General features: G+C 45.4%; 2 protein-coding genes across 9 annotated transcripts in view; both read right to left on the reverse strand.

The window, feature by feature from the left end:
* Window positions 1-2,776: 2,776 nt before the first annotated feature.
* si:dkey-19e4.5 (UBA_like_SF and PTH2 domain-containing protein) lies at window positions 2,777-7,500 on the reverse strand. Of its 3 annotated transcripts, none has more exons than XM_027016739.2 (7): window positions 6,900-7,500; window positions 5,412-5,526; window positions 5,099-5,170; window positions 4,922-4,996; window positions 4,724-4,821; window positions 3,941-4,055; window positions 2,777-3,566 (listed from the first exon to the last, which is right to left on the reverse strand). In XM_027016739.2, exons 2-7 carry the CDS (start codon window positions 5,517-5,519, stop codon window positions 3,480-3,482), a joined length of 555 nt encoding a protein of 184 aa, XP_026872540.2. In that variant the 5' UTR covers window positions 5,520-5,526; window positions 6,900-7,500; the 3' UTR covers window positions 2,777-3,479. The 3 variants fall into 3 exon arrangements, with proteins under 3 accessions (XP_026872540.2, XP_026872539.2, XP_026872541.2); XM_027016738.2 differs by having other exon boundaries at window positions 5,412-5,531; window positions 6,900-7,498; XM_027016740.2 differs by lacking the exon at window positions 6,900-7,500 and adding an exon at window positions 6,192-6,862 and having other exon boundaries at window positions 5,412-5,531.
* An 861-nt stretch (window positions 7,501-8,361) lies between these two features.
* Window positions 8,362-25,100, reverse strand: part of plxnb1b (plexin b1b) — a 59,925-nt gene continuing 43,186 nt past the window's right edge. For 4 of the 6 annotated variants that reach the window (XM_035524257.1, XM_035524254.1, XM_035524255.1 and 1 more), the window contains 32 exons: window positions 24,812-24,944; window positions 23,891-24,047; window positions 22,648-22,756; window positions 22,063-22,171; window positions 20,537-21,607; window positions 20,065-20,202; window positions 19,768-19,890; window positions 19,498-19,591; window positions 18,068-18,237; window positions 17,804-17,955; window positions 17,619-17,724; window positions 17,345-17,481; window positions 17,003-17,179; window positions 16,647-16,884; window positions 16,291-16,542; window positions 16,014-16,196; window positions 15,660-15,808; window positions 15,261-15,361; window positions 14,755-14,972; window positions 14,321-14,499; window positions 14,131-14,197; window positions 13,704-13,850; window positions 12,837-13,002; window positions 12,477-12,580; window positions 12,300-12,384; window positions 12,034-12,200; window positions 11,728-11,888; window positions 11,366-11,513; window positions 11,172-11,236; window positions 10,893-10,968; window positions 10,679-10,753; window positions 8,362-10,554 (listed from right to left, as the gene is read on the reverse strand). In XM_035524257.1, the coding sequence (XP_035380150.1) occupies window positions 10,450-10,554; window positions 10,679-10,753; window positions 10,893-10,968; window positions 11,172-11,236; window positions 11,366-11,513; window positions 11,728-11,888; window positions 12,034-12,200; window positions 12,300-12,384; window positions 12,477-12,580; window positions 12,837-13,002; window positions 13,704-13,850; window positions 14,131-14,197; window positions 14,321-14,499; window positions 14,755-14,972; window positions 15,261-15,361; window positions 15,660-15,808; window positions 16,014-16,196; window positions 16,291-16,542; window positions 16,647-16,884; window positions 17,003-17,179; window positions 17,345-17,481; window positions 17,619-17,724; window positions 17,804-17,955; window positions 18,068-18,237; window positions 19,498-19,591; window positions 19,768-19,890; window positions 20,065-20,202; window positions 20,537-21,607; window positions 22,063-22,171; window positions 22,648-22,756; window positions 23,891-24,047; window positions 24,812-24,944 (5,362 nt within the window). In that variant the 3' untranslated portion in view covers window positions 8,362-10,449. The remainder of the gene's footprint in view (window positions 10,555-10,678; window positions 10,754-10,892; window positions 10,969-11,171; window positions 11,237-11,365; window positions 11,514-11,727; window positions 11,889-12,033; window positions 12,201-12,299; window positions 12,385-12,476; window positions 12,581-12,836; window positions 13,003-13,703; window positions 13,851-14,130; window positions 14,198-14,320; window positions 14,500-14,754; window positions 14,973-15,260; window positions 15,362-15,659; window positions 15,809-16,013; window positions 16,197-16,290; window positions 16,543-16,646; window positions 16,885-17,002; window positions 17,180-17,344; window positions 17,482-17,618; window positions 17,725-17,803; window positions 17,956-18,067; window positions 18,238-19,497; window positions 19,592-19,767; window positions 19,891-20,064; window positions 20,203-20,536; window positions 21,608-22,062; window positions 22,172-22,647; window positions 22,757-23,890; window positions 24,048-24,811; window positions 24,945-25,100) is intronic. The other 2 variants (XM_035524258.1, XM_035524259.1) reach the window with 2 other exon arrangements.

Here is a 25,100-nt window from a genome sequence, read left to right on the forward strand (position 1 = left end):
CAACATGTTATTGGATACGAAAGGTTAAACGTTTTCGTTGACCAAGAGAGGGCTGGTCTTTGTTTTGGGGAGGGGTGGAAAGCGTAGTCAGCTTCTGCAATGCTTGGTGAGAGGGTGGATGGAGCTGTTCACAGTCGAAGAGAAAGATCTAGTAGCTAAATGGATATCCGAAAGAAGTAAATGAGGATATGGACACAGTTGTCACATTGCTAAATACACAAGCCGCGGAATTTTCAGTGCTTTCATAAAGGGATTATTCTTTCTTCTTGTAAAAATTCTATTCAGCGCTAAAGGGAATACCCTGAGCCTGGGTTACCCACATAGCAGCTGTCTATCCATAGCTACACGGGGTCTCCGGGGCCCCATACCAGGGACTACGACATTAGAGGTAGGGTCAGCCCCACCTTAACTCAGCTATGAATGGAACATGAAGTGTCGGTCTTTAGGGACCTGGCATAGGATTGGACAGGGATATTGATTTGTTTGCACGGTTCCTGGCCGTTCACTTTATTGATGCCCATCATTTCTGCTTAGATGGCGCATTTGGTTATTTCACAAAAAGGAAAGCTTTGAATTAATACACAACGGTCAAAATCTGACGGATATATTAAATCAGTTCAAATGCTGCTAGGTGTCCGTGTGATGTTTTTTTTTTAAACTGGGTGCCTTATATATGAAGAAATAACTCGCTCGACGCGAATAAAACTGCGCTGAAAGTTACAAGACATAATCGTTACACGCCGTGACTGCGAAATATTTCACAACTGACAGAACTATCAGCATATATTTAATTTCCAATGTAGCACGATTGCGCTCTCTGCATATGAATGGATACAATTAAGCGAACACGTGATTGGCCTGGTATTTCTGTGCCAAGTCACGGGGCAGCGGAGAAGTGTGCTGATTGGCTGAGGCGGTTTTGTTAACGTCATTTGTTGCAATGGCCTGTGAAGAACTTGTTACAGGGTAGTTAGAATCTGCATCACAAACGTTTAACAAGGTAAAATTCCTTTAATTCAGTGTTCAAAACGAATTTACCAAGATATTTTAATTCCACATTGATGTATCTAAAACAACCTTTTTATTAAAACGGAAGTAAAATGACACTTTATTCACCCCTAAAGGCAATTAGTCCAATCCTTTAATAGAGCTCCACAACGAGATAACTTCATTGACGTTATTTTTTATGTTTATATGGCAAGCCTACCAAGGATTTACCTGTGTTTCAGAGTCCAATGCACTAATTTAGGCCGTTTCAGTTTTGGAGGGTGGGGAGTACGTGAGGTTCGTATAAGTGACGTAATTTAATAATCTATTTTTATGTAATTACTTCATTGCTGTGGCTTGTTTCCCTTGCTAGAGTGAGTTAAAATGGTATTCGATTTACAGCCATGGCTATCAAATGTCGTTTGTAGAAACATACCTTGGGTTAGTTGCCCCTTTATTGCAGTACTGCGAGTTCTTTAAAGGAAACCCCATGACCTGCAGGAACCATCATGCAAGACATGCGCCGGCGCACGTAGCTAACCCACGAGCTTTCCAAACGTTTGGTTTATTACTAGCCCGTTCTTAGGGAACACTGAAGACCGCAATTACCAATTACTAATTATTTATAGAAGTAGTCATGTGCTATATATACTACGTCTTATTTTTACATGTCAGTTTCCGCAGTCTCTAGCAGATGCTCCGGATTTTGCGGCAGGAGAATGCTGGTCAGAAAACATTTTGATACCAAAAAACTAGCTCCCACGTCAACGTGAAGCCTTGTATTGATCGGCCAGCATGCTCCATGACACGGCCATCTCGCGCTCAGTGCAGTTTCAGGCCTTTGCTGAGCACGTGAGAGGATATAGACTCGATGTGTCTCAGCTGCGGTCCAGAACAAGTCTCATCGTTTACAAGAATTCTGTTGTGCTATGAGTGAACAGCCTTCACGGTTATATTCGGGTCACCTGATGTACCTACGACCGAGAAGAGCAGTTGCCACAAAATCCAAATACATTTTAATTTCTCAAATTGTAACGTGGAACCTTTCGTCTCAATCGCCTGTTTTATTCTCTGATCTGTAAGCTATTGGTAAGCAACAGGTATTGCCTGTTAGCCAGGCAAATTTAGACACGACATGGTATTTCAAACAGGGTATGGCATGTTTCTTGGTCCAAACCCGAAACCTCAAAAACTGACCTGTATTTTCTCCACTGATTGCAGCTAACTAGTGCTACGGAGAGTTCAGGATTATGTCCTCTTTACATGTAGGGTAATGCCGTGTCTTTAACGAGAATCAAGGTTCAACTGCTAAAAAAATTAGAGTACAAGGAAAATATTGTTTGCCTTTCAACGGCCTATATCGCAAATGACTTCCAGTTCCACTTCTCCGGTTCCCTTTGAAACAAACCCTGGTGAAATGTTTTAGAAACTGAGCAAACTACAATGGCCATTCTAGGGTGATCTTAACCACCGAACGAATTATGCTTCGTCATCCTTCCTATTACAAGTGCCAGGAAAGTGAATTCCGTATAATGGATAAACGTGAGAGAACATAAGCAACCTAAATTATTTGAACACCGTTGTTACCCAAATATTCAGTATCCTACAGTCTTCACCATTTAGCATTTGTGTTGAAAGTTAAAATAAAAATGTATTGTGTTTAACACATCTCTATTAAAAATAAAATAAAATAGTTGGGGTGCACGACGATATTATTGCTAATTTTTCCTAAAGAATTAGCAATCCATTGTGAGGTGCATCAAGAACTAACAACACAAAATACAATGGAAACTGTTAACAGTGGCGTTTCACAAATTTATGGCTTTGAGATTTTGATGTCCCACCCCATGTCAAGATGCCTTCGTTATCTCTAATAACATGACAGGTTACATTTAAGGTACTTAAAAGTTATATACATACATGAATTTATACATCACACTTCATAGCAAAGGAAGCCCCTTCACTGATGAGCAGTAAACCTTTCCAAGGAGATATGCAAAAGAAGTTCTTACATCTAGAAGGAATGCTTTTAGACGTAGTGTTACAGTTCATTTGACTAATTTACAATGACTACTTTGGATCCACAATCACCAAAACACTAGGTTCTAACTTTAGTAAATGCTATATGTTTATATAGGAAGGAATGAGTGGTATGCCTACCTATTTGATTACTGACCCATTATTGGTCGTTACAGATCTCCTCTTTAAATAACCTTTCATAATATAATGAACGTGAACAAACATTCAATGCAACCATCTATACATGCAGCCCTCTTCCTATCTTAACAATGGTATTGTTAATCGGTGTGTGTGTGCGTGTGTGTATCAGTGCAAGTCAGTAGGAGCATGTGAGTTATGGGATTTGCGGTTTTTAATTATTTAAAATATTTTTGACAGTCTGAGCGCCTTCCTGCTGTGTGGCTATGCTGCCTCCGTGTGGACACTTTAAATATGTCGCGCTCGTGTTTTTCCACAGCCGTATTTTTCTCTGCTCAGAGCAGTTTCAAACTGCCTGTGACATTGTTGACCATGTCCTCCTCTCCCATGATGGCAAGGACAGTGGTAGACCCTGGCTCCACCTGAAATCAGCAGATGAGACACTCTAGTTAGACTATGTCCACCCCTGGGTGTTATCCTAAGCTGCATGGTGTTTGCACATTTGAAGTAATATGCATAAAGGAAAAAAAAACGCTTAAAATAAAATCATGTATTGTGGTTAGCTATGTTTCCTGTGATGTACATCATTAATCGGTCCATCTATTTAAGCATTAAGTAGATTTTTAAATCTCAAGCTACGTTTCATCTTTAATTTTAAGCAGAACAGTCTTAATTGGCTCTCTGACAAATAACCATTGATTATCAATCATGATTATCGATCAATAATTATATTCCATTCTATTCCTACCTACAGAAGTGTTATGTACTTTTAATTATGCCCAGCAGCACATATTACCTGTGTGAGTCCGGCATCATTTACCAGTTTTGTAGGGAGGCTCAGACTCATAGCAAGAGCCTGTAGCTCCAACAAGTGTGCCATATTGGTGCCCTGTAACACAACCTTCTTAGCGCTAAACACACACACACACACACACACAGTAGGGGAGTTTCAAATGATAGCCAGAGGTAGCTGACCAAGTCACAAGACTGCACCTGTTGTGTCTCTGGAAATGAACTGAATGAATGCAACCCCACTTATGTTTTTACAAATTCACAGCAGTCCAATTTTTCACAACAACATACTCCATCACCCTTGACACCTATTTTGATGACAAAGGACATATTTAGTGATTTCTTTCAAATTATTACTCTAATTTTCTACCCAGGAGTCTAGAATGGATATGTACTTGGCATGGACCGACACACAGTCTAAAACTAAGACATTAAAAATATGCCCAGTTCAAAACAGCAAAATATCATCGTTAAAGATTAAGATTAAGGTCTTAACATCTTTTGTTGTTAATAAGATCTACATTTCCACAATTAAACAACATTTGGAAACTGTTTATTAATCATGACTATATTAGGGAAGAATGTGCTACATGCTCAGTACTCAAAACGAGAACGTCTGATCATGCACACTCAGCCGGGAATAAGCAGGTCACACTGTGCCATGATTCACAACGGTGGTGTGAAAGCACAATTCACTTAATAAATCCCACCCTAAGCTCTTTCACATCATTCTAAAAACATTTCAAAATATGTGGATTTCTTAAGGCGATGGCATGAAGTGACTCACCCAGCATGGTCCCATTTCCAGGCCATCTCCCTCCAAGTGTTCTTCTCCTGCATGGCCTGGTACAGCCCCACAGCCGCGTGGCCCACCTGAGCAGCCACCTGCAGGAGCCCACCCACAATCTCAGCACTGTGCTCAGTGACTCGTGCTCACTGCACTCAGAGTGGGTCTCGGCAGCAACTTTACACGGTTTGGACGTACCTTGCCCATCCCCATGGACAGCTCCATGTTCACAATAAAAACCATCTTGAACAGCAGATCCTCATCTCCTTCTTCCTATAAGAATGGACAGGACAAAGGCACGCAGATGAGTAGAGAGACAAGGCGACGTGGTCACTGTATCATGCATAAGACATGTGTGAGTAATTATGTGCAGACCTCATTCTCCAGTTTGTTGAAGTAATACATCGCCGCCTCCTCGGCAGATACATTCCTTGTGTGTAAGAGTGCCTAAAACCAACAGGAAAAACAAATAATACATCAATACACTCAACACATACATCCTCTGTAGGCTGGACTGCACCTGCTGTCAGAAGGCTACTCACTTCACCCAAAGCAATAAAACACTGCTGTAAATGCTTGTAAGACTTTCACTGCACAACTGTCTGCCAGAATTGACTTTGCATGCCTTTTTTTTCCCCCAGAAGCTTGAATTCTAGATGTCAAACAGACACACAAAGCTTCAGCAGACCTGCTTGGCTGCCTCCTCTGGGATGTCCAGTTCTCTCAGCTGCTGAAGGAACACAGGGTTCACATCCTGAGATCCTGGACCTGCAGGGGATTGCTCTGATGACTCCATCACGTTCCTACCCTGAAGAAAGCACATAAGCATGGATGAGGAGTTAAAAGCACCATGTAGTTAACCATGCAAACAAAACCATACAACATGAATGCACATGATGATCCCCATACAAAAAAACCTTGTCCATTTTCCTTAAATGGGGAAGAGGGTTTTATCCCTCATAAAACTTCAACTGTATATAGTGAATATACAGTTTGTGCATTTTTATTACAACACTGCTATCTCTGAAGGATGCAATAAGCCTTCTAACAAATCACAATATCTTTATGTGCTGTAGAGATTCTGGCCAATCCTGGTTCCAGATGTTCCGTGGGTGTTCTGATGAATCACTGCATTCACATGATCCAACAAATGTAAATATTTTGGTAAAAAAATAAATAAGGCAGTCCAGTCCTTAACCATGTCACACCAAGGATTCACGGTGCGTTTCAAAATATTGTAAGGCAGATCGCAGCTGCGACATATTGTTTTAGTAATTAATGGGGTTTTTTTGGTTGTTCTTCATATGAAGCAGCCATACTTAAACATATACCACAGCAAAAAACAAACAAACAAAAAAAACTTTCCTGTTCATATACGTATATGCTAAGACAACTGTTGATCACTTAGCATCGTCTTCCTTAAAGCACACCATGCATCGTATGACATACTAGGGAGTCAGTTACTGACCGCTCCACAAACAGCGCTAAGAGTTCATAGCCTGGATCATCGGGTGTGGCACCTGCGCAATTTGAAACATTCTGGGTGGCAGTCTTGTACTGAGATAACTAACTCGGACAAGGGACGTGATGGTAATCCTGAGTATAAATACTGTAAAATCCCAGGTCAAAGGGTTTTAAAACAAGAAAAACAAAACTGCGCTAGGAGGACACACGCAGGGAGCTTATGTATGGAAAAGAGCAACGTTGTCGATAAACTTTTAGTCAGTGGTATTGGTGCAATATTAGCAAGTACAATACTGCTAGACGTAAATACAGTACCAATAATTAATTCACCTAAGCCAACTTTGTACCAAATACCTGCATATACACACAGCTACCTAGCTAGCTTTAGCTAACTGGCAACAGTTCAAACGTATACATGCTTGGTATATGATTGTTTAGAACAAACCGGGCGGATAATTTCAGACACGTAGTCTATCTAACGCGAGCTCTTTTGTGAACAGCAGTCTGTCCATTTTAGCTTCAGCAACATTATCAATAGCTAAATCACTCAAGAGGCACAGCTAGTATATGCTGGAAGTATAGCCGGCGCCGCTGCGACGGACCATCCTACAGTAACGCACGGACACATTCATATTAACGCCTCGCTAACAGAAATAGTGAGATGTTTGCAAGAAAAAAAGCAAAAAAGACTGGATTAGTCTCCCCTACCTACCTGCTGCTGCGTTGAGAAGCTGGCTAGCTAGATACTAGCTAACCTAGCTAGCACACCGTTACTGAGTTAGCTAGCTAGTTAGCTAACCTAGCAGTGCGACTGCCGGCGGAACCTTTTACTGATTTACAGTAAAATAAATGCCTTTTCTCACTGGGAAGGGCGCATAAAGTCACCTGAAAATTAAGTCATTTAACTAGCTAGCTATCGTATTTACTTGTACCGTTTGTGTAAACCTTTCTCGCTAGCTGAACAAATTGCCGGAACAAATAAGCATCACCAAAAACTCCATGCTGGTAAAGCACGCTTCGTTAATTCTTCCAGATCAATTTTAAAAAAGAGGGACAGCGCCACCATTACTATAGAAAGAAACGATTTAAAAAGGGGAGAGGGACAGCGCCACCATTACGGAAGAAATAAACGCTGCCACTTGAACATGGCGGCCCATATGTTGTTCAAAGGAAACAAAGTAAACTAAATGCTCAAATAAAATAAAAAATAAAAATCTGAATCTGCGTATTTGAATGGAAGAAATAGAAGAATGAAATACGGTTTGCGTTTGACAATGTTCAACGGATTTTGCCGTTGCATACGACGAGAAATTTTATAATATTGAGCAAGATGGGGTGAATTATTTAGCCTTGGGTAAAACGGGCTTTCGTGGCCCATTGATGTAAAATCTCGTAAAATGGTCGCTATGTAAACACCAGGATTCGATATTTACACATCGTACGTCTTATTCGCAGAACATAATTAAAATATTACATTAGAAATAACAAGTGTTTCGACCCTATACAAACGTTATTTTTTTAAAGAAGTCGAATTGCAAAAAGCCTAAAGGACGTCAAGGACAAATTCGGGCGAATATTTACAAGGATATGACCGATCCACGGACATTCTAGCTGAGAACACGATCACAAGTACCACTTAGGACACCGATTACAATTTCTAAATATTTGACGCATGCAACGTCTCCATACAACGTTATATCAGTTCATCACTAGCTAATCTTCACTGCCGGGGGCATGTTCACTCTAGCCGTTAATATCCAGTTCGTAGTGTCGTGCCGAGGATTTTCACTTCGGCGTTAAGAAGAAAGGTAGAGATGAAGTTTCATTAGTTCACAACAAATAAAAACCAATCCCTTATTTTTTAATGGTTATTACTAAGACACCGAGTAATTAAAGTGTAGCAATTTAATTTTCAGTGTGCATTGTTTGTTACGGTGACTACGGTAATACAAAAACCATCTTGTTTCTAGTTCATTTTCTTTGACGCCGCGCACTCTCGCTTTGGCGCCATAGAGGAAGCTGAATTTAAATGATTCGGATTCACAGTCGTGGTTTTGAACTGAACCCCTGATACGGTCTCGGCCCAACTCCCAGCCCTCTCCCTTCAGGCCGAACGATCAGGCAGCTTTCGTGCTGTTAAGCACATTATTGCATTTCTTTAGTCTAGCCCAGGAAACATTAGACGCACCATTTAATTAGTTGAAATCACAAATGCACAGTCAGTTAGATTTATTACCTCTCATCATTTGTAAAAATGTTCACACAGTTGGTAATAAGCTAGTGGTGGGAGACGATCATTATTCCTGGTAAACAAATTATATAAAAACAAAACCGTGAAATGTTTAGGGTTGAGCCTGCTCTACTCTACACAAGAATTTATACAACCTAATAATAGTTACAGCTTACTTCCTTTTGATTATTTTTGCACAAATTTGCATCATACTTAGTTATATTGGTTCACAACAAGCGTTGCATGTGTTCCATTTATCTAACGCACCAGTTGTCTCAGTCGCTGCTTCCGTACATCTTAGCCTCTTTTGAAATTGACCGCTTTTCTCCCTTTCTATAATGCATAATTGGCTTTCTGTATGAACTACTAGACACCTTCAGATAGGCCTTCACTTCTTTACAATGATATTCTGAAGACAGTCAAAAATCGGTCTCTGAACTGAAGATTTGCCATCTAGTGTTCATCTAAAGAACGGCAGAAAGAGAACGACAGTACAGCGTGAAATTAACATCTCCACATAAGACGTTTCAAATACTACCCAACCCACGTTTAAAACGCTAGCCAATCCCACAAGATCCGTTTCTCCCATAAGCATAAAAGGGATGTTAGAACATAGTTTTGAACTATGTCCAAATACAGAACACATTTGTCATTATTTCACTTGGGTTCATTGGTTCTTTACAGCATCTTTCCAGTGACTGTTACTAAAAAAACAAAACAAAACAAAAAACCTAGAATTAATTAATTGAAAGGTGTCAAATATCCAGCCATCTCTGTATTGCCATATGTAGAAGAGAACGCACCCTTGGTACCTCAACAGAACAAAGTGTTTAAAAATGTTCTACTGCTAGGGCAGAGATGTTTCTGAGAACTGCCGCAGTTCACTGAATGTTGTTGCCTGGAAGGCCCATGGAGTGAAGTTTTATATTTGAAAGTCAGAGCTCCTGTTCACTGACAGACAGATGTGTGAGAGGCAGTTGCAGAAGAAAAGGCCAAAAGATACATATGGTAATATCAAATAAATAACCTAAAAGGAGTATGCCCTACATTGAGCTAATTATACAATTAAATTTCTCTTTCACTTCCTGCCTGTGACTATAGACAGGAAAAACAAAAATGACATTTGGCCAATGCCCAACACACTTTCCTTATTTTAGTACAAACACAGTTATGACTGTACAGATGAGTAGTCTGTGTATTGCTAGACAAGGACTAGGAATAAAATCACACGCGGACACATAGAAGGAAGCATGTAACCAGAAAGAGGAGAACAACGAAGAGGTAGAGAAAAACAGGAAAGCGCAAAAGTCCCATGTATGTTTTGACCATGCTTTTCATAGCCCTGCTGCTTTCTGCTTCAGCAGCATGACTGTGTGTCACTGTCCTACTCAGATAATGTCTATTTGGACCAGAGTCCCAGTGACTCTGCAACACGAGAGGAAGGGAAATGGAACTCGGCCGAGAAGTCCATGACGTGGGCTCGAATGGCGAATACTACAGTCGCTCCCGAATTCCACCGGATAAGTGTTCAGATGCACTCTGCTGCAGGTGGAGGACACATAAGTGTTCATGCATTCTGCTGCTCCTCCTGCCGTGACTTCACACACGTCCATTATGCTTGTACGTGTCCTTCAGGATGCAAATCCCGGGATCTTGCACTCTTCCAGTGGACCCCAGCGGAGCAGTTTCTCACAGCAGACCTCTTTAGATGTTTCTGAGATGGATGCTGGGTCTCTGTGAGCAGTCAACTTCACTAATCTCTTCTAACAGATAAAGTCAGGGACCTTGTAAATAGTCACTTAACACATTGTGTCTTAAATTTCCAAAGTGACAGTGTGCCTCGCCATTTATGTCCACACAGAAATGGAGGCAGTTCTTATTTCTTTCTCCTATATAACCCTTTCCCTACTTTTAGCAAACCTTGCATCACTTAGGCCATTCCCCAACGTGCCCTTTACTTTCGCCCTTTCCCTTCCTCACCCCTCCCTTCTATCCCTAGCTCTTTCTCCATCATCCGTCCATGATCTCTCAGTTACAAGTCAGTCACTTTGTTCTCCACAGCAGCCGCGATCTGCTGCAGGCGATAACCAAGCTGCATCTTCTGAGCGGTGGTGTCCTCTTCTAAGGCAGTGATGATCTAAAACACATGTTCAGATGCAGTTAACGAACAGGAACGGTACTGGAGATTAGCCTTTTCCTCACTGCTCCCTGAGCAGTCCTCTCTGTAGCCACTCCCCTCATCTCCACTGCTGCCAACTCACCTGGTCATAGTATTTGTTGATGTACTTGTACAGCTCATGCAGGGCCACTAAGTAATTCAGCTCCCCAGAGTAATTCTAGGCATACAAGTATAGTGGCATGTCATAAAATTGTAGAAATGAGTCAAGAACATTGTACTTAATCAGAATTGCAAAATTTTGTGAAAGATGAGTACTAGTTGCAAGATGTAGAAGTGATGCAAGATTGTCAGTGTACCCTGGAGAGCTCAGCTAAGGCAGAGTTCATCTCCTGATCACTAGCTGAGATGGTCTGTCTGATGTCAGCATAGTACCTGAGAAAGTGAAAGATATGGACAAATGAAAAACATGTTTTTCAGTCATAGTTTAGAATTAGGCTGGGTCTCAATTACAAAATCAGAAGGTGATGGTTCTTGTTAGTCTGTTTCAATGTAAATGTAATTTCTGATTTAAAATTAAATGCTTTCACATTCATCTGATGTGAGCATCTGAGCTACAAAAGATCTCTTGAACTTACTTCTCCACCATCTGCTTATAACGAGGAATGTCTCTGGCATACAGAAGCTTGTTTATAGGGGAGTCCTGATCAAGAGATACAGTAAAGAAAATTCAGAGCTCATCAAATCATCTGACCGGTCATAGTATTACTATTGTCATGGTTTCTCTTTGAAGAAAGCTGAATTAAGGAGTTTGATGCTGTGCCCGCCTCACCCTGCCCAGTTTGTGCTCGGCAATGGTGCAGGAGTCCATGAAGGTCTGGGCGATGACAGACAGGACAGCATCCACGTTGTCTGATGCCTGCACATCAAAGATGAACTGGGGATTTTTCACTATGTTGATCCAGAACCGAAGGGGCAGACTGGAACAGGCAGAGAAGCTCACATCATTACCCCCATCCCACCCAGACCCAGCTCTGTACACACTCCCTTCCATTCCTTTGAGGTAGCATCTCCAGGACTTGATTCCTAGGAGCTACACTTTGTTATTTGCTGCCTAACTTCTAGGGACACTGACTTTCATTTTCCAAACATTCATCCATCCCATCATGATGAGGTGCCCGTCACTCTCTGTACCTGTTGGTCTTCCAGATGTGGATGGTCTCCGCGTCCAAGATGCCATGGAGAGTGGCTTGATCATCCAGGAGGTCAAAGAAGTATTTTACAGCGAGAGGAACTGGCCGACTCGTGCTCAAAATCACCATGAACAGATCATCCACAAACTTCTGCAAGGTACCCTATACACAGCAACATATCTGCAGTGCATGAGTGAAGTGTGCCTGTGTGCGGACGTAGTAGCTACTGGCCACGTGTCATTCACATGCAGTGCTTGCACGAGCCACTTTAATGCGCTTGGAGCAGGCGAGTGAGTGTGGGCGGTACCTTCACAGAGAGCAGCCGTGTGAGGTAGATCTCAGGGATAGCCTTGGCCCGCTCTCTATCCCTGAGACTGCCCCGTCTGTGTTTGGGCAACTCCGGCTCCTCGCTGGCCTTGACCAGGTGCCAGAGTCTGACCCCACCCTCATCTGCATCCTCCAGCATGGGCGTCTCTGAGGAGGTGGTGTTGTCCAGAAACACACATATGAGCAAGGATCTGATAGGGGGAGACGGGGCCGTCTGTCTGTCTGTTTAAGTGCGTGTGTACTCACTCTCTCCCGCCACATAGTCATGGTTGTCATGGTGGATGTGTTTGCTGTTGCGTGGCACCAGTGCTACTGTGGCTCCATCGGGGACCTGAAGGGTGAGAGGTCAGAAAAAAACAAAACAAAAAAAAAAACAACTTGGCAGCAAGACAGTGTGTGTAGTGCTTTGAGAAAGGCAGGTACCTTGTAGTGCTGAAGTGTGTTGAGGCGCTTCCAGTTGCCCTGCACTATAGATGTCAGATCTTCATCTGAGAGAATCAGGTGACCTGCCACACCAGACCGCCATTCTGCAACACCAAACCAACCTTCATTCATACAGGCTGACGTGCCTGAACTACTCTATTTGAACGTACGCGAGGGATGAAATGAGTTTGATGTTATGTCCTATAGTCCAAAGGCATTTCATGATACTGTAGAAATGTATATGCATATAATTGAACTGAACTGAAGCTTGAGTTTTATAAGTGAAGGACAAAAAAGGAGGTCTTGGAATTCATGAATGAAGAGGTGACAGAAAGGGAGAGATGGAGAGACGGTTCTCACCAAGGTCTAGTGAGTCTGTGTGTGGCCTATGGGAGTATGAAGTTCCCTTATAGACCTGCTCTAGAATCTTCTCTTTGACCTGGGTTATGGTGTCACAGTCCAGGACTTTGGCAGCTAGCGGCTGGGTTTCAGTCACTGCTGCTCCCTGCAGCTGCACATTCAGAGTCTGCAGAAGGAACGGGAGAGATCACATTGACAAACACGCGTCTCCCTCATACTGGCGGTCAGAAAATGATATTTGCATCTGGCCAGCTATTAATTTTACTATCACTCTATGTTTGCAGCTGCTCTCTACTGGTCCTCTGTCTGACATGGTGTGCTTGCCCTCAACATTTAGTAGCTAAAACACCCCATCTTTGTTCTGAGGGAGCCTGACTGACGATGCTCTGGTGTCATCATTCTTGTTTATAGCACCGTCAGCTTCCTCTTTGACGGGCCTGCCCAGATGCATGTGCTGACCAGAAGGACCAGCTTCCCACGCTTCGTTCTTATTAAGCTCCACCTCCCTGTTCTTCAACTTTAGCCTTGCTCCTCCCACAGACACTGGGAGCTCGGGCTCGTGAGCCCCACAGGACTGAAGGACCAAGTCGACTAGTAATTACGAGCTTTCCTTCTCACCCCGAGTCCCACACTGGAGGGAATACTTTTTAAGAGCTACTTGAGAATGCAGGAAGTGGATCTGCACAAAGATTTTTTCCTGGTTATTCAGTTGATCACTCTTCTGTTCTTTGTGACAGAGTATGAGAATCCTATATTGGCCGACGAGAAGAACGGTTTATAAAAAAAGAAAAGAGCGGCTACGTTAAATGAAGTTAAAACACCGAATGCATGTTTTGAATGAGCAGCGGTAAACGTCTGAATTCTGACCAGTGTGCGGTACTCCAGGTCTTCTCTCAGCAGCCGGTTGTCATTGAGGGTGTATTTGGCTTTGCCCGTTACTGCATCCACAGGCCCTTTATCCACCTGGTGCTTTATGGCCCTGAAGAGCATATACAGGCTCTCCCCAGCAGAGTCCTTATATCGACCAGAAAAAGACATTACATGAAAATAAAGACATCACAGTGGAAAAGTGCTGTGCTTATAGAGCATCATATACTTCTTTATGCAATAAATCATCAAAAGCACACTAGTTTTTTACTGCAGTGATTATTGCATGCATTAACAAAAGCCAGTTGATCATGCAGTTTGACCATCTAACATGAAGCTGGACGTACCCATTTATTAATTAAAAATACATGCTGCACTATATCGTGGGCTAGTTATAGCAAGTCCCTTAGCATATTCTGACACCTACCCTCAGGAAAGCATAGAGACATATAGACATCCAATTGGTCAGTAGCTTTTCAACCACTGTCTCAGTTCTGCATGAACCAATCAGACATGAAGGATGTTAGGGGGGGGTGGGGAATCATGACTTTAAAATAAGAACATGGATGTTCTGTCCGACTACCCCTCCCGCTAAGCTCTCCTCTTCACTCCCTCACCTGCGTAGCATGAGTTTTGGGTTCTTGGCGACATACTGCTCCACCAGGTCGTTGAGCAGGGTCTTCAGAATGTCCGTAAAGTACTCCAGCTTGCCGTGCAGGGCTACGGTGAGCAGAGAGGCTACATAGGCGCGGTCCCTGGGCGAAAATGTCCTCTGGCTCTCCAGTGTGTGAATGAACTGAGGGCAGGAGTGAGGAGACACAGCCAGGGTGGATCCAAGGCAGAGAAGGATGTGTGAGAGGAGAAAAAGATCCATAATCGCTCCAAACCATACAAACTGGCACTGGACAAGTATACTGGTAACACACTAAAAAAAAGTCCTCAGTTAACTGGTCAATAAAAATCTAAAAATAAATAAATAAAGAGTAAAAAAAAACACATTTGTTTCACAAGTTGAGTTTCCTGAACCTAAGAAGGATGATGCATAAATTACCTTGGTGAGGAAGAGTTTGCTGTTGAGCAGGTTGGAGAGCTGCACAAGGCCCTGCTCCACCGTGGCCCTCCGGCAGTCTTGCACGTCCAGGTCCCTGCGCAGCGGCGACTCCCGGTGGCCCGGGAAAAAGATGCGCTCCGCATACATTTTATAATCCAGGAACGGAATCCCTGATCCCACCAGATCACTTGTCATGTCCATCATTTCAGTCATCAGGTCTGGAATAAAGGTTGATGAGAGGAAGTCAAAAATGAAATTCCTCTATCTCTCAGTGGAAGTTACATTTCAGTTGATTCAGGTCTCTGAATGAGATCACTGCAGTGAGACGGCACAAGAAACAGATCCTTCCAACATAGATAAACCTGTGCGAAGCGTACGCTTTTCACCTTTTTTGAAAAAGTACACTCATGCCACCTCTCTTTGGTTCAAAAGTGTAGCATTACACACCCTTTGCCCTTTTTTATTTGTATGACTTCTGATTTGTTTGTTTCAATTCTCCCTTTCACCTGTGAATTCTTTCTTGCAGCGGTCTCTCACACTAGTCTCCAGATTCTCCAGCTGAATCTGAACCTTCTTATAATCCCTCAGTGCCTGCTTGCTCTTCCTCCTGAGAGAGGCAGAAGAGGGGTCAGAGTGTTGAAGACAGAGATTAAGTCGTGCTGAGGATAAGGAAACAGTCTAATCCAAAAACAACAGAGACATGGGAAGACAACCATCACATAGAATAGACTCCAGATGTGGAAGTCCTGTTTGGAGAGACTGTACTTCACACCAAAGGAAAACCCAAGCCCAGCTCACAGGAGCTCATGGGCTACTACTGAGCAAAGATGTCTCTCTCACACACATGCAAAAACACACACTCCCAAGATCAGTTTTACAGCCGTGGTCCCTTCTCTAACACGCACCTGTATATAAGCACGATGATCACTACGATGAGGACGACGAGTGAGGCCACTGCTCCCACCCCTATCTGAGCCTCCATGGGGAAGGTGGACTGACTGAGGGTGTCGTACTGCACTCTGCCCAGAGAGAAGTTCAGACTGCCCATCTGCACCTGTGGCCATAGAACACCCAGCTCTGTTAGCCACCTCCCAAACACACACACACACACACTCCCACTTCAAATTCTACTACTACTTTTGTCCCAAAGACAAAATCATCAGTACTTTGTAGAAGAATTCAGTCAGTCAGAGCTTATTTAAAGATATTGTCATTTTAGAACCACCTGCGGGGTGGGGGCCTTCTTCAGGTGTACTCACTGTGAAGTCTGGGAGGGCGTCGGCTCCATCACGCTTGCGCCCGTTGCTGGGGGGCGGGGCAGGCTGCTGGGGGGGCGGCTCGCAGTACAGGTGGTTCCGGGTCAGAGTTTTAACAACACACACTCCCTCACCGATGAGAGCTACCACTTCCTCTTTAAAAATGGCCAAGTCCAAATTCTCCCCCTGGGGCAAAGAGAAAGGACACAGTGTGCAACACCATGTACTGTAGAGTAACCAACTAGGGGTCCAGCGAAACCAGTGCCGATCGGCCGCTCACCTCCACAGATATGACCGATCCTGGTTTGTAGCGGAAGGGCTGGTGAATAGCAGAAGGGTCACGATAGTTGAGGGGGTGGAGGGTGGGGTTAGGCTCATAGGTGAAAGGTGATTGGCTGACGGTGTTAAAGTGAATGTGCAAATTGTCCAGGAGAAACTTCACCCGCGTGACGGCACCAATCACCTGTGAGCTCACGGCGGGGGTCCGACACAGCAGCAGCGAGGTGGTGTTCACCTCGCACCGCTCCTCAAACTGATGGAGGAGGGGAAGGGGTGGGGGTGTTGCTTAGCTCATAGAGGTCTGAGGAAAAGTAAAAACAGGCACCTGGCAAAATTGGAATCTCTGTTTCTACTCACGTGCTTGACAGAACACAAGGTGTCTTCCAGGCAGTCTGGTTCTGGAAGAATCCGCCTGTGTCTCCACAGTAACTCTTGCTCGACTTCGGCATTTATGACACTCCCTGCGTTCCTCCTGCTCCGTCTGCTTGCATGCCTCCTGCTGCGGGTGGAGTCCAGCAGGTACACAGTCACCTGCATGCGTGGCTCCTGGACCACGTCCAGGTTGTGGCCCGAAACGTGGATGACGCGACCGCCACTGTCACAGGAGAAGTGGCCGTTTGATGGGAGTCAGTAAAAAACATGGAACCTCGTTCACTGCACTCCCCTGCAGATACACGCCACACACACACACACACACACACACACCCACACACCTGATGAAGCTTTTGGAGGGCATGGCATGTGTGATGTTCGGGTCTGGGGTGTAGAGGAAGCCACTGCCGTTGAGATGCCGCTCGCTTTTGCCATAGCGCACGGTTACTTGGTGCTCTCCTGTCTTGTTGCTGGCTCCTGTCACACATTCAATCCTGCCCTCCTGCACTTCCGATACACTGCAGAGGGAGACAGAGCGCGTGTAAAAGCTTTTACAACAGTTTAAAACATGCAATTTAAGCACGACTCCTTACATCATTAGACTTGGTCATAACAACAAGGAGCTCTATTGCTCTTGGTGAGAGTGCAGGGGACTGTGTGCTGGGAGTGTGTACATCACTCACATGGCGCAGGGCACATCCCCCAGCCACACGCTGATGTTGCCAGCTCGGCCTGTCAGCAGCCTCAGGCCCGTGATGGTGAGGGCGGTTCCACCGGCCCGCGGGCCCCTCCGAGGCCTGATGTCCTCCAGCACTGGGCTCTATTCACACACAGACCCATGAGACACCGTTCAGGGAGGGACAAACCAGCGACTCCTCCCACAGAGGACATCTAAAGAACTCAAGTGTGACAGGCTGGAAGTGTGTGTGTCTGTATTTGCAGGGTGAGATATGTGACCTGGTAGGTGAATTTTTGGCTGGACATGCCACTCCCCACGCTGGATACTTTGACCAAGACATGTCCTGTCCTCTCTGTGTCGCTCGGCCCCGTAATGCACACGATTCTACAGGTGAGAGAACAGGCGCCCTAAGCGGACAGGACTAACTCGAGGAGAGTAAGGGAGAGCACCTGTGCGCACCCACCTGGACGAGATCTCATACAGGTGTGGGTCCACAGCACAGGAAACTCCAGCCACAGTGACCGACTGCAGGACATCCTGGGCCTTCTGGCCCAGGTTAGAGCCAGAGATGGTGAGGGTGGTGCCTCCCTCCACCAGTCCCGACAGCGGCTCCACCTGAACACCAAGCAGCGCGTTAGGGGCCACGGGCTTTGCCAAGCTGTGGAAAACACACGTGTGCTGACAAACACGTGTAGGGCGGCCGAGTCGAGGGGAGCGAGAGTCTTACCGAGTGTATCAGCGGGGCGGGGCACGTGGGCCGCACGTTGTGGGAGCAGGAGCCGTGGAACACGCAGCTAGAGCGAGCTGGCCCCTCACACCACACGCAGGAGTACTTCAGGTCCGCCGTGTGGCAACGGCTGCAGTCGGAACGCCCCACCGAACAGTTATACAGCGTCACTGCCACGCACAGAGATCACAGCAGTACTAAACGTATAGTTTGAAGGGTGACAACACGGTTCAGCATTACTACAGAGGCTGCTTAGATACACGCACTTCTACCATGCTGAAGCACAGGTTTTGGTCTAGTCCTGGTACTACCAAGCAGGCAGTAACAGACCAAAAAGAAAGTTAGCCCCAAACTCACTGTGCTATCAAAAGTCTGAATCAGAAATAGTACATCATTAAAGTGTTAAAAGTCATACCTCCCTCACTAAAACTTTTTCACTCACTCACTCTTTCATTGGGTGAGAGAGAGAGAGAGAGAGAGAGAGAGAGAGAGAGAGAGAGAGAGACACACACACACACAGAGAGAGAGAGAAAATATAGCAGTGGTCTCAAAGCACTGAATGTTTTATTCCAATTCCAGTAAAGAAAGCCATGAGTTAAATCACTTGGCAGCTGATTAAATGAATCCGTGTTATACAGACCCTGGTTTATCCAGTGCCTCTCTGAGCTCTACCAGAACAGACAGATAGCTGATGTATGCGGGAAGAGCAGCAAGAGCCTATCAAGCCATCACCTCTCTAGCACAGAGCCAGCAGCCGCTACTGGCCCTGTAGCCAGTAATAACACCTTCCCCTAGAGAGACACGCACGCACGCTACAGTGCTCATCTGATTCTTGCTGCTAGGAAAACAATGGTGGACCACACTACTGTACGGGCTTCTGGACACCATACTGCAGATCCATACTCCACTGCTCGGGAAGCTCAACATGTCTTGACATGCTGATGGCAGCGACTCCAACTACAGACTACCAGGCAAAATATACACTGGTATTTAAGCGAGTTGCTGCTTTTAGAATGAACAGAACCCAAGAGGCCCACCAACCCAACATACAGTGGGCATGCAACATGAACTCTGAAGAAGCATGCACACACACACACACACACACACACACACACACACACACACACACACACACACACACACACACACACACACACACACACACACACACACACACACACACACACACACACACACACACACACACACACACACACACACACTCCAGTCTCAACACATTGAAACTGTAAAGGTAATGGGTGATATACAGGCAGGTATGTGTTAGCAGTTTACAAGTCTGAGCAGAGCAACACACTCCACCACTACCACAACACAAACTTGTCATTTCCTGTGCAGAGGTAAACAGGGAGGGTAGACGACAGATTCAGGAACACAGAGATCTCTTCAGAGGTGTATAGAAAGCAGCTCACCATAGAGGTCATTAGCACTGTCCACATGGAAGGTGTCCCTCCTCTTCACGTACACCATGGCATTATACTCCTCCACCAGGCCCGAGTAGGAGTACTGAAACAGCACAGGGCTCGAGCGCATTAACACTGGGGCCTGTATGAGCCCTTACGGAGAGCAAGGCAGAGCAGCCGCTCATCGTGTTCACATACGCACTCACGTACACACACACTTACGCACACACGCAAGTATCCAGGAGAAAGGGAGCAGGGACCTGCCGTCATGTGCGTTACCTGATGATGCTGACAGGTGATGTCAAAGAGGGAGGGGTTCATCTCATCCTTCTCTACGTAAGCATCCACCACCACGGTCCGTCCCTCGATCACCAGTACACACTCGTACTCCAGGTCTTGGTCCTAGAGCAGGCACAAAACCGTCTTGCTCTGGTGCTCATCATTTGTGAATGTGTGTGAGTTTAAGCGACGTGAGGGCAGTGTGCATTAACCAATGGGCATTAGGAGCAAAAGATGGGTGTTGCCTGGGAGAGAAGGCACCCAGGACAGGGGGAGAGGAGACACTGTGTGTTTTACCTGGTAGAGGTGAAGATTTCGGGCCAACAGGGTGATCTTCCTCTTGGTCTGCACAGGCAGCAGCGGGGAACCCTGAACCTTCTCTACACACGGACACGCTGACGCTCCCCAACTCAGCAACGAGCCCTCGTCAGCCTGCTTCAAACACCCACACATTAAATAACATGCACGCGCGCACACACACATACTCACTATACCATCCAAAGACTTAACAACAACTCAATCATCACAAATAAATTTGTTAATATACCATTTGGATGAGCTGTTAAAATGACCTGTCAAATGAAGCTCAAATCAAACAACTGCCTTAGCAACTGAAGGAGAAGTAATATCAAATAAAGCAAAAAGGGCCCCGCAGTGACTGAACTGAACAGATACGGGAGGGTAGGGGGCACTGAGGTGGGATAGGGAAGATTCTCTGAGCTGGGTTCAGTGAGTTCACTGGGAGACGCTTCCACTAGTGTGGACTCACCGCTAGATAAGAGTCCGCCATGTCGTACTGGTAGTCTAGCTCCGAGTCTGTGTCCAGGAGACGAGGGTAAGCAGGTGAGGCATGGTCCAAGTCCCCATCCCCAGACAGTACCGTCGCTGCCGAGAAAGCCGTGGTGTCATTGTCGGCCGTGACCACGTCCTTCACCTCCAGCACCTCCTGGGGGAGGCGGGGAACCTGCGTCCCATTGTGGACGGCCGTGTCCTCCAGACGAGCGTGAAGGTCAGGGGGCAGGGCGGGAGACTCCGTCGGTGCCATGCGAGAGACGCCGTCCGACTCCGCGTCCGTGGCTGCGGTCTCGGAGAGCTCCTGTCGTGCTGCCGTTTGGGTTTCGGTAGGGGGCTTGACCAGCGACGGGGGCAGCTCCTCGACGATCTGGGGGTTGCTGGGAAGTTCTGGAGTAGCAGTGGGCGGTTCCACCAGCGGAGAGATTTCCACGGAGGGTGGCAGCTCACTAGAAGGCCCAGTGGGCGTGGGCGGCGTCGCCAGGCCCTTTTCCTCGGCTGCCCATGTGACATGCGATGACTGGGTGCGCGCACTGGTGATCACGACACTCTCCGTCTGGCTCAGCATCTCCTCTTCCGCGGGCGGAAGGCCTTTGGGCGGGCGGATCTTAGAGTCGGCTTCGCTCAGGAGGGGTAACGTCGGGTTCGTATGGGGGGTGACCGTCGTCGGGGCTTCTGCGGTTGGCACTAGCCGGGTGGTAGTGCCAGTGGGCGCCTGTGGAGTTGTGGGTAATGTACTCGGTGTTGGCACGGGGACCGGTGCAGCAGTAGTGGGTAGTTCTGGGGTAGCAGTTCTGGCACTTGTAGTTGGGGGTTGAGTGGTTGGAGTGGCAGTTGTGGTGGGTGTAGTGGTCGTAGGAGGAGGTTCAGTGGGCATGGTGGTTGTGGGGAGCGCGTGTGTCAGGGCTGGGCTGACTGTGGAACCTTTTGCTGGTGTAGTTGCAGGAGGGGAGGGTGGGGGGACATTTGCTGGTGTAGTTGGAGGAGGGGAGGCTGGGGGGACATTTGCTGGTGTAGTTGGAGCAGGGGAGGCTGGGGGGACTTTAAACTGTGAGGGGTTGAAGAGATCAGAAATGGGAAGAAAACAAAATGAACATAACGGGGAAACGAATGAATAATAACTGAGGTAGAAAGCAGATTCTCCGACGTTAGCAGATGGCTGTAGTACAAATGCTGATTTGTTACTGATCGACGTGTTTACATGCTCAGTAATCATGATGGACCATGTTAGCATAATCTGCCTCTTCAGGAGTCATTATGGCATTTGAAAAGCAAATGAGCTAAAATGAGTCACAAGGTAAATCTGGTTAAGGGGTGAATAACATTATTAGCACTGACGTGAATGAAATTACTCTTTAGGCCAAAACCAAACACATCATTCTTTATGATGGATTCTCCCCTTAAATACATGCCATAATGCACTTACCAAAGTAGTTGCTGCTACTCACACACACTTACAGAGAACTACACAGAGCTATCCCGTTGGTGAACATGCAGACTCACATTTTCATTGTAAATGATGACACCTTGCTCACACACTGCTTTGTGGGTGCACATGTGCTGATGTACACACCAGTTACAACCCCATCGACTGGACACGCAGCCGCGACACCTGTCCAAAGACAACAGACACAGCACTTCATCTTAGCAGGTAGCACACACGCTACCTCAGTGTGAGCTAGAGATAAATCTGCAGAGGATGAATCAGCGATGCTGACAAAGAAAATATGGTTAAAAGCTACGTTAACTTAATTAATTAATGAACTTAAGGAAATTCCTCACAAGGATAACAAAAGGTGATTCATAAACAAACAATGTTCAAGCTGATGGACATAACTGAGGCATTACACACCTTTTAATTAACCTAAGGCTAACTGAGGCTTACAATGCCTCTGTGAATGTGTATGTTTTTGTGTGTGGGAGTGGGATGGGAAATAGTACTGAGTTTCCTTGGTCCCCATGTGGCATTTTTATGTTTATCTTTTACTTTTTATTTGACAAACTAACCGAGCAAAAAGATTTCCTTTTGATTATTGAGGTTAAGAATGTGTGTGCATGTGTGTGTGTGAGTGAGAGAGAAAGACTCACGGCATACTCCCTGAGAGCTGTTTGACAACTGTGCAGTCATAGAAGGTGAATTCCCGAGAGGTCACAATGACATCACCAAACCGTAAGGACAGAGTGACTGTTATAAAATCTGAAGGGGGGGGGATTAGAAAATCAAAGAAAGAGAGACATCAAGAATATTAAGGTTATTCTTTAGGTCTGTACCAGGCTGTGTGAACAAGTTCTCTAAATATTTAGGAAAGCTTATCATGGATGAAAGGGAATTTAAAGTGCAGGGCTCTCTATCCAAAAATCACCACATTCCTTTAAAAAAGAGTGAGTGTGTTCCCACACACAGAGTCAAAACAGATATAATAGGATCCATCTGCACTAGACACTAGACATAAACAGTTCTGATCAACCTGGAGTCCAGGATATAGACACATGCGCGCACGATTATATGCCCACTGTCACCCTGTTCACTCATACATCCACTCTCATATCATGTAATCTTGGTCATTGCAAATCTCTAAAGGCAAGGACTAAAGAAAGCACATGTTCCTGGTACAGCATTACACAGTGAGCATGCCAGTTAGAACACACCCACCAAAACACTGGGTTTATAGTCAGTGACAGCCAGCACTAGGGAACCAGAGCCCCATGGTACAACTGGTATCTCTGAAATTAAACTCTGGAATCCTACTCAATATACAGTCCAGGCACACGTCAAAAAAAAACCTCACCGGGGAGTCCCAGTATACCAGTATAGTCTCTCCACCCTATCACAAGAACACTCACAGAGGGTTCAGGTTTTCTGGACAAAGAAAGTTTGAAATTATATTATAATACCATAGTGGAGGGTAATATTACACACATGCGCACGCACGCACGCACGCGTGTGCGCACATTCCTGTGTACAACAGCCAGAAGCTCAATCCTTAAAATCTCTGAACAACCATCACTCCATAGGAATGCATTCATAGTCATGTGGGTGTTTAATCTTGAATGTTTATGTGGCAACTTCTTTCAAATTCCTGAAAGTTTATTTTGCCCCAAATCTCTTAATAATAAAATATGCCTTATGAAAACACGCAAAGTCATTAGAACCATAATCCAAAAAACATAGCAGATGTATAACAAAACACAACTGCCAACATTCACACACAGCACCAGAAAACGCAGCTCCAACCACACCATAAAGCCATACGTCCATAACACCATTTACAAGCACATGACTGACACACGTAGAGGGCAAATGAGGTCAGGTAGGCGGAACCTGTCTCACCTTGGCCACCAAGCACATTGGGTACTCTCTGGGGCTGTGGGGAGGGGCAGGTGATCCCAGAGTCAGTGACGGTGGCTGGAGAGTAACTGTCCTGGAAGAAACAGGAGTAGGATTCCCCGTCCTTGAGCTTTGGGAGAGCTGGGATAGACAGAGCGATCTGAGGGGCGGGAAGAAACAGGGTTACAATTCCACTGAATTATGTCAGCGATTCTCATGCCATCTGGTATGCCTGAACTTGGGTGGACTGGTTTGGACTGGAATAGGACCAATTTAATGGCTCTAGACTGGAAGAGACAAAGTGAACTAAACAAAACTGAGCTTAAGAAGATAGTTCTGGTTGAGTTAAACTGAAAGAGCTATTTTGCTCTGAAGCTCCAAAATGCCCCTCTCCACACAAGTGGTGTGAAACACTAAATATGGACTGCAAATGGCTAAGGTGTAAGATTTAAGAAGTTATTAAAACACTCTCAACAGGCCATTCAGTCACTTCTCTGCCCTCTGCCTCATGAAACACACACACACACACACACACACCCCTTTTTAAAATGTATACTGCTATAATTCATCTTATCCCTGTTCTTTTCTGTCTCTCGGCACCTCCTCCTGTTCCGTAAACACTGACTGGAAGAGATGGATGCTGTTAGTGAACCCCCATGTTCAGCTCTCAAGCCCACGATTAATGTTGTTATTCTTCCTTATTAAACTCATATGCACTTCCCTGATAGCCATCTATTCTTAACGATGACAGATTATTTATATAACAAGCAAAATTTTACACTGCCAAAATTCCAGTCATGTATGCACAGTAAACACAGGCACACGCTCGAGTGCATGTGAATATGTAGCGTGCGCTAACAACGACTAGCATTAGAAAGGCAGGTTGTGGCGAGACAGACAGCAGAGGGTGTGGCTGTTGCATACCGGCCTGCTCTCCTCTCTGCTGATGTTGGATGGTGTGAGGGTGTGGACACTCAGACATTGTTGCTCCATGTCGAAACTCCACAGCCAATGATCAGCCTCCTCACCGTGCACACACTCCTCACGCTGCCCACACCTGAGACAGAAAGAGAAAGAGAGAGGGTTAGATATGCCATATATTACTTTGTTATAGACTGTTTCTTTTGTGCTTAACTAAAGCAATTAAAGATGAATTAGTGGTGTATGTAGGGGATGTGTGTATTTATTGTGCAGTGATTACGTGAACTTGTGT

The sequence above is a fragment of the Electrophorus electricus genome, chromosome 3 (genome assembly GCF_013358815.1).
Source record: "Electrophorus electricus isolate fEleEle1 chromosome 3, fEleEle1.pri, whole genome shotgun sequence".
Classification (NCBI taxonomy): Eukaryota; Metazoa; Chordata; class Actinopteri; order Gymnotiformes; family Gymnotidae; genus Electrophorus; species Electrophorus electricus.